This window comes from Arachis duranensis, chromosome 7, assembly GCF_000817695.3.
Source record: "Arachis duranensis cultivar V14167 chromosome 7, aradu.V14167.gnm2.J7QH, whole genome shotgun sequence".
NCBI classification, from domain to species: domain Eukaryota; kingdom Viridiplantae; phylum Streptophyta; class Magnoliopsida; order Fabales; family Fabaceae; genus Arachis; species Arachis duranensis.
The window spans coordinates 25,787,691-25,796,915 of NC_029778.3; the positions used below are offsets into that span (position 1 = coordinate 25,787,691).

At 31.4% G+C, this 9,225-nt stretch overlaps 1 protein-coding gene across 1 annotated transcript; it reads right to left on the reverse strand.

The window, feature by feature from the left end:
• Positions 1–401: 401 nt before the first annotated feature.
• LOC107458433 (uncharacterized) lies at positions 402–2,312 on the reverse strand. Its single transcript, XM_016076641.1, has one exon. It carries the CDS (start codon positions 2,310–2,312, stop codon positions 402–404), a length of 1,911 nt encoding a protein of 636 aa, XP_015932127.1.
• Positions 2,313–9,225: the final 6,913 nt, after the last annotated feature.

A 9,225-nucleotide genomic window follows, 5' to 3' on the forward strand; every position in this document is an offset into this window, starting at 1 on the left:
GTTTTGCTTTAGTCTTCTGGATGCATGAGGATCTGGTTGTAACCAGAGTATGCATCCATGAAGCTTAAGCTTTCGAAACCTGATGCATTATCTACAAGCTTGTCAATGCATGGTAAAGGATAGGCATCCTTTGGGCATGCCTTGTTCAGGTCCGTAAAGTCGACACACATGTGCCATTTACCTGAATTCTTCCTTACCATTACCACGTTTGATAGCCATGTGGTGAAGCGGATCTCTTTGATGAAGTTGGCACTGAGGAGTTTTTTGGTTTCCTCGAGAGCTGCCTTTGATTTTTCTGCTCCGAGGTTCCTCTTCTTTTGAGCGATAGGTCGGATTGTTCGGTCAATGGCGAGCTTGTGACAAATGACATCTGGGTCGATGCCTGGCATATCTGCCAGGGTCTAGGCGAACAGATCGGCGTTGGTTTGTAATAACTTTATGAGTTCCAACCTTTCTTGTCCTTGGAGTGCCTGGCCGATGTATGTGACTTGGTCCGGTGTTGATGTCAGCGGAACCTTTTGGAGCTCATCTGCTAGTTGAGACCTATCTTGGGTGTCTCCTCGGGGGTCAAACTCGGCTAGGGACAAAACCTCTTTTGTGATGTGTATTGCTTTGACTTCATGTTCATAATTATGTCCTGTGTCCGACCTCTTTAGGCTCGCGTTGTAGCATCGCCGAGCTTGTTGGCGGTCTGAGTGGAGTGTCGCTATCTTGTCGTCCTGTACCTGAAATTTAACGTATAGATGAAAAGTGGATACCACTGCCCTGAACGTGTTCAGAGCAGGTCTTCTGAGAATAATATTGTAAGGACTGGGGCAGTCAACTATTAGATATTGTATATCAATGGTTTTTGACAATGAGTCGTCTCCCATTGTTGTCTTTAGCCATATGTAGCTCTTGATCGGGACCCTTTCTCCAGAGAATCCTACTAGTTCTCCAGATGAGGGTTGCATGAGTTTTTCAGATAATTTTATTTTTAGAAAAGTAGAGTAAAAGAGGATGTCCGCACTACTACATGGGTCCAATAGGACTTTTCTTACCAATAGCTCGCCTGTTTGGATGGAGATTACCACTGGATCGTCAGAATGTGGAGCGGTCGAGCATATGTTTGCCTGGTTGAAAGTGATTTCTAGGTTGGGCATATCTTTGTTGCTTTGTGGTGCTGTTCCTTCAATTGCCAGCATTGCGCGGTAGCTCCGCTTTCTTGCCGATGTTGTTTTGCCTCCCCCGGCGAATCCTCCGGATATGCAGTTTATAATCCCTTTTGGTGGGGTGTTGTTTGACCATTTATTGTCTTCCTTGCTTCCCGAGGATTGTTGGCGTTCTTCTTTGTCCCTACCACTCTCTTTGTGTTTTCTTCCTTCAATATATTTATCTAGGAGGCCTTGCCGAGCTAATCTTTCTAAGAGATCTTTAGCTATCACGCACTCGTCGGTTATGTACCCGTACTTCTGGTGGAACGCACAGTGCTTGCTTTTGTCAACAAATCGCTGATCTTGATAGCTCCCAGCTCTTGCTGGTGGTTTTATGATTTTAGCGTTGAGTATTTCTTTGATTATCTTTTCCCTCTTTGTGTTGAATCTGGTGTAGTTGTCGAATTTTGGGGTGAGCTTGAATGGCTTTCCGGCTTCTTTGTTGTTCGCCGACCTTGGCGTTCTGACTTCCTCCCTCCTGGGTTTTCTTTCTATTCTGTCGGCTTCACGGAGCTCTTCAATCTCCATCTGTCCGGCTGCTCTTTTCCAGAATTCTTTTAACGTCTTCGGCTTAGTGACCGCTATTGTCTCTCTGAACTTTCCGGGTCGGAGGCCGGCTTTGAGGGCATGTAAGTGGACAACAGGCTTCAGGTCTGGTATCTCCATTGTTGCTTCTGTAAATCTGGTCATATAATCTTTCAAACTTTCTTGTGGACCTTGGCGGATGGTGCTGAGGTAATATGATCCGTATACGTAAATATGTGCTGCCGCAAAGTAATCGATGAAGGACCTTGTGAAAGCTCTGCAAAGCACAGGTTCATTATTAGGGCCATTAAAAAACATCATGGACTGAAGTTTCTTAATATGAGCCAGGGGGTCACCAATCCCCTTATATGGCTCGAGCGAGGAAGGCAGTGTAAAATGTTTTGGCATCTGGTAATTCGTGATTTCTTCGGAAAATGGGTTGTCTAAGGTCAGCCTCTCCTTTGGTGGGTTGACACTCAATAGGTCTGTGTTGCCTTGGGCTGGGCCTTTGGAATTACCCTCTTCGCGTTTACTGGCGCTGTTCTGGGTTGACAGTTCGGCAAGTCTTTTGACTTCTGCTTGTAGCTCGGCCATCTGGGTCATAAGTTCGGCCTGAGTGAGTTAATGAACTCCGTTATCGGGCCATGTTGGAAGGTTGAGGAACCCTGCGTAAAAGAAAAATACAAAGTGCAGTATGGAAAAAATAGTGGCGTTAGGATAACTGCTCGGGCCCCACGGTGGGGGCCAAATGTTCCGTTCCGAGTGAGCCGAGGTGTATGGCCTCTGAGGGGTCGCTCGGATCCTTGGTTGAGCTATACGTCGTCCAGGGACAGTGTTGAGAGTAGACCTCGGTCCTCTGAAACACGGCGGTGGGAGCACCTGCACAAAGCACTCCGACGCTCAAGTAAATGTGTGAGTTATGAGAGAATAAAGAGTAATAAGTTAGAGTGAGTTAAGTGAGCTGTCCTTTCATAGGTTATTCGACTTAGATTTATAGGCGGGTGGTGTGTTGGTTTTGGTTTGCTTTTCCGATATGCTTGGTGAAGGCCGTTATTAATATCTTTGACTTGCGCAAAATTAAAATTGAGTTTGAGTAGTGCAGTCCGTCGCGGATAACGGTTAAGAGATTATGTTGTCTTTGCAATCAATAAGTCTGTCGTTTGTTTGTTTCCGAGTTTTAAAGTTGGTTTACAATTAATTTCTTGTTTCCGAGTATAATGGGGTGCACATCAATATTATTACACGTACATATGCAATACTATTTACTTTTACATACTCGTATTGTTCAAATTTATGTAGTTGGTAATGCACTTCTATATGTATATACAGTACTGTCCATCGTACTGTACTATATCAAAATTTACTTTATTTAATCTTCATTTGTCCTAACAATTAATAAATATTAAATAAAATAAATTATAATTATTTTTAATTAATTTTTTTTATTATCAAATATGTGTATGTACCTAGCTACTCCTTTGGCGTGTATCATAGGTTATCAATATTTCAAATTGTATATACCACAATAACAAAAGAATTTTTCTTTATTTATTATTGCACAAAGTCCCAACAGTTTTGTATGATTTAGACAAATCTTACATTATAGTGTTGATTGATATTAGATCATTATCATAAATCACATGTTTGTAAATAAGAGAATAAATTAATCATTTTTCTCCTCTCAAGCTGTTACGAGGGGTGAGACTTTAGTTGTTCTCAACTTTGACAATAGCATCAACAGGCTCAGAAGATACTTCTTCTACTTTCTTCTCTTCTGTTGGTTCTTCTTTTTTCTCACCCTCAGCTTTCCCTTCTTCCTTCTTCTCCTACACCAAACCCCATCAACCAAACATATTAGAATTAGAATTAAATAACAAAAGCAAAGGCAAACTTAATTTAAAAAGAAAAACAATAGGAATGAATGCTTGGCTTCTTTGAAAGAAAAATTCTGAAAAAAAAAACAACGATAACTTTGTATATTATTAGATTCAACAAATTCATTGCATTAACAAGATTTTGTCTTTTCTAAAATATAAAAAAACTTGTCTTTTCAGTATTAGCACATAAAAAAAACCTCTCTTTTAATTTCAAGTAACATGGTGTCATGGTTTAAACGTCATTATAGAAAAATATTATACATCATTGATCATATTGTTTCTTTATTTCTTCTTTTCAAGGTTAAATGTTATAGAAATTAAACAAGTATTTTTATATTATTAGAGATATTTCATTATTTAAAAATGTGAAAATTATAACCAAACAAATATATTTTCAAATTTACCACACGCAGGCTTTAGGAAAAAATGTAACTAAATTTATATGAAAAAATTGCATAATATATATTGTTAGAGATTGAGTGTTTTGAATTATCCTCTTAATTCTAAATAAAAAATATTGAATTTTTGTTCTAGTTTCCAAAAATTAAATATACATTTGAGTTCTTATAACTAGAACCATACATGACAAATGGAACTCCTAATTAATACTCATATATATTGTATTTTTATTTTTAATAAACCATACACTTAGAGAAATCAAATCAAATATTCCCTCTAAGCAACCTTATATATACTAAAAGAGATTTTAGTATATAATAATGACAAACATGGAATAGTATTAGTTAAAGATAGTAAGTAATTTATTCTGATCGATCTCTTGCTAAAAGTTGTGTGTCTACGTTTCAAGAATATCAAAATATTATTTTATGAATATATTAAATGTATATTTTAGAAAAAAAAAAGTATTGAATCAAAACAACTCCCCTTTTTATATAATAAATAACACTCATGCCTTTATGAGATAGAAACATGCAAAGAAAATAAATGAATAACCTCGGAGCTAGCAGTAACCTCAGCCTCAGGTTCAACCTCGGCTTCAATTTTCTTTGGTTCAGGAGCCTCAACTGGGAGCTCCTCTTCAAGGGTCTTGGGTGTGCTTGCACAGCCTCCCATTATTGCAGATTGCTAAAAATGAAAATAGGAGGTTGTGTTTATGTTTTGAAGGAAGAAGAGGAGAAGAAATATTATTGCAAAAAATTGCTGAGGGTGAAGAGAATTATTGCAGAATAATGGACTTATATAGAGTATTATAGAAGCATTATTAGGGTAAAAAATGTAGGAGCATATTTCGGATTGCTAGAAGAATTATTAGCCTAAAATAGAGGGTATTTCTATATATGTTATGTACCGATTTGTGTTTGGGGTGATCATTAATTCATCATTGTTATTGGTACGGTCGAGAGAGAGAATTGACCACTTTCACACAATTTCTTTTTGGAGGATGCTCCGATATAAAGACGCGTCCTATATATATTAATGAATTAGTTATTTTTAAATTTTTTAATAAATTAGAATATAATTAATTTTTTTATAATAATAATAATAATAATAATAATAAACTCAATTGTTATCAAATTCGATCGATTAATTTATATAATTTATTAGATCATAGATTTTTTTGAACTTTTAAAAATAAAAATTAGAGATACATTTATTTTTTTATCAAAAAATTTAAATACGATTCATTTTAAATTGTATAAATTAGTTAAATCAAATAAGGTCTAATAATTATAATACAGAAAATTAAATTTATTATTGTTACTATAATAAATTAATTTTATTTTAATTTATTAAAAATAAATTATTAATTAATTTAATAAAAATATCTAATAATATATCATGATACATATAAATATCTTTAAAATAAAAGACATTTGTAATCCCTTTATCCAAATAGTCCCCTTTCTTTTTTCTTTAGTATAAGTAGATCCTTGTACCTTATAAATTTGTAAGTTGCATACGTAATTGGATTTTTATGGTTGGAAAAAGTTTTTAATTAGGTTCTTGTAATAACCCAAAAGTTTAACCGAAATAAAATATTATTTCAGGTATAATCATGTAGGGATTTAATTGAAAACAAAAAATTGTATCAAATAAACGTTGAATTCTAATTCGTTTTTGTGGGTATTTGTCTCGCCTTTAATTATCCCTATAATTATTAAAATTTAATAAATAAAATTAAATTTTAAAATTTATATAACCATTATCATATACATAACATAAATTAAAATAAAAATTTAAATATGATACAACATTATTAATCATTTACTAATTATTTTACATATATTATACATATTATGTATTAAAATTATATATATTATATATATATCGGGGCGGATATTACCTAAATCCGACCTCGCCCCTCCCAAAAATTCGCGCCGCTAAAAACCCGCTCTGAGCGAGTAGGGGTAAGATGGGTATCTGCGAATTCGGATGGTATTTTCATTCCTAAGTTTAAGTTCAAGATATTATTGTAAAAGAATAATTATATAAATAAAAAATATAATTAATTTTACTACAACTAATTTTAACACTCAAATTATAAAATTTTGTTAAAAATGAGAATAATAAATAATAATGAGATGAGATTTTAATTTGCATGAATAAACCAATAAAATTTTTACTTTGTAAAAGATTATTAAAATCAAATCCAAAACGTTAATGTTTAAAATTAAAATAATTGAATAAATATAAAAAATAGAATTAATCCCACAAATCTAATATAAAATATCAGACGTATATCAATTGAATTATATTTGTTTGTTTTTGTTGTAATAATGCTATTATTTTTTTATAAAAAATTTAAAAGACCATGACCTTCGTTGCTAAAACTAAGCTTTGTTATAAGTTATTTACCTATACTTTTTCTTTTAAAAAATGAGTCATCATTGCTAACTGATGCCATTTCATGATTACTACAAGTCTTAGCATATCACATTTTCTGCTATAAGAAACAAGATCGACGAGTTCACAATTACACTATTTTGTTAAATTTTTAATATCTTTAAAGTTTTCTTTCGTTTTAATAGGTTAGTATTCTTTTTGTCAATGTTAAATCTTTTATTATTGTAGTCACCAAAAAAAAATCTTTTATTATTGTCTATTTTAGTAATTTCTTGTAAATTAAAAAATAAATTATCATACTACAAGATTAAATAATTTTAATAATTAAGTAAGTTTAACTAAATTAGTCTAATAATTTAAAAATTAATAATTAAAAATTTTAATTAAAAATCAAAAGAAAGAAAGACATGAAAAAAAGAAAAAAAAGATTTAATTAGATTTAATTAAAGATTTAATATTTTTCAAAAATAAAATAGTAAGGTCTAAGTTTTGTCACTAATATTTTTAAAAAAAATTTAAAATATTACTAATATTCAATTTGTTTTAATTTTGTTCTAATATTTTCAATAGAGTAGATTATCAAAACCACCCCTAACTTTTGAAAAATTGACAAAAACAATCCTAAATTTTACTTTAAGCAAACTCTTATATGTATAATCTAAAATTTTGTAAAAATATTTTGATAACTATTTAAAAATACATAAAAAAAATAAACCAAAATTTAATATTTAAAAATTTTCTTTTCATTTAAAGTAACTTTGGCCAGACAAAAAGTTCCAACAAAATCTATTTGACGTAAAATCGTTAAACTTTAAAAGTAAAAATATTATTTTTAATTATATTTACAAAAAATGTGTCAAAATTTAATTTTTAAAATATTTTATGAAAAAATATATTTAAATATTTAATTAACATCATAAAAAATGAGAATTTTTTGCCCGCATCTTAAAAAATCGGAGGCAATTGAAATAGTTTTTACCTATTTTTAATAAATTTAAAAAATACTTATACTATTAATTTTTTTACAATCAACCGCTGATATTTTCTTTTTTCGATCTTACACTTTAATCGTCCCCAATCTTATAACTTTAACTTTAATCCAAACCTTGAATTTTTTATTTAAATAAAATATTTTTTATTTATAAATTTAAATTAGAATATAATAATTTATTAATTTGTATATTTAGTTTGTTTTTGTTGGCAAAAATACCAAAAACAAAAATTATAATATTTATGCTGATGCCAATAATGAAATTAGCATTTTTTTTCCCTTATTGTTGCTAGTGAGAACAGAACAATTTTTTCTTATATTTTTTAATCACGGCTAACGAAAATAAAAAGGAGAGAAAAAATTATTGTCATTTCTCATTTTTTTGTTTGCATATATTATTGTCAATGACAATGATTTTTTCTCTCTTTCCTTTTTTCTCATTTTCGCTAATAACAATGGACAAAATGTGAAAAAAACATTTGCTCTATTTTTCTAAAAACAACCGTAAAAATACAAAAAAAAAATAGTGTTATTTTCATGGTTAGCACCAACATAAATATTATAATTTTTTTATTTTTTTTATCAGAAAAAATATAATTAAATATTTTTTTACAATAGAGTTCCACAAAAAGAGTCCAATCTCACATGAACATAAGATTTAATAAAGTTCACAACCAAAAACTAATACTACTAAATCCTAAATACCTAAAAAAATTAATCTACTATAAAATCAACAGTTTTACTTGGTCCAATTTTTGTCTTCTTTACACCTATTTTAAGTTTTTCACTCGTTTTCACACCAAAATTTTTTTATTTTAGACAATAATAAAACTGGTTGAGGTAGCGAAGGCAGTGGTAAAACTGTAAAATTTGTTGGAGCTGGTGTAGATAATGGTAGAGTTGGTTTAGCTATTGGAACTGGTGGAGACAGCGGTAGAGCTGTAAAACTTGTTGGAACTAGTACAAGTGGTGGTAGAACTTATTGAAGTAGAGCCGGTGGATCTTCTTGAGATAGTGGTGGAGCTGGTGCAGATAGTAGTAGAGCTTGTTGTGAAACAGCAGCTACAGGTGGAGCAAATCTACCCTTTTTAAATTTTGATCCTCTGCCACGTCCCCTTGAGAAGCAGAAGCACTACCTTGAAAAGCATGAGCACTATCCTCAGGAAAAGTACTTAGTTGAGGTGAACTTCCAAATCCAGGATTGTTTTCTGAAAATATGAGCACATAGTCAAACTGCAAAGAAATATAGTTTAAAATTACAACGAACAAGTCAAGATTTAAAGTCAGAGATCTGTTATGTTTGGATTAGGACAATGCCTCTTATTGTATCCATATTGGCTATAGTTGCTAAAGGTAACTGATATTCCATTCCTTCTCAATTTTTTTGTGATCTATCCTCATCATGCTTTCTAATCTTGACTCTCATAAATCTTCTAGACTTGATTTTAAAAATTGGAGGTCTAATTATGTCAAGGTTGATTTTTGACCACATATTTTTATCATTAATTGGATTAAGTGTTGTTCCATAGCATGTCAAATATGATGCTAATGTGTAATAGTTGCTACAATAGTCTTTAGGGTTGTCTCCTTTCATGAAGATTGCACAACAAGCATGTTGCCAAGTTATGCCAACCAGTTCTTAGAATCTACAACTACATGAACCAACTAGTAAATCTACAACAAATATTTCTTGAATCATCCTATTTTTATGTGAAATCTCATACTTCAAATTTTTAGCCCTCCTAACTTGCCATTCCATGGACCTTTTACATATGATATCTCACCTCTTGCTAGACTTGGGCAATATTTTTTTCATGAACTTAACTGCCTTTTT

Excerpts from the sequence above, each read along its gene's own strand:
- LOC107458433 (XM_016076641.1), bottom strand. The coding sequence starts at position 2,312 with ATGGCCGAGCTACAAGCAGAAGTCAAAAGACTTGCCGAACTGTCAACC.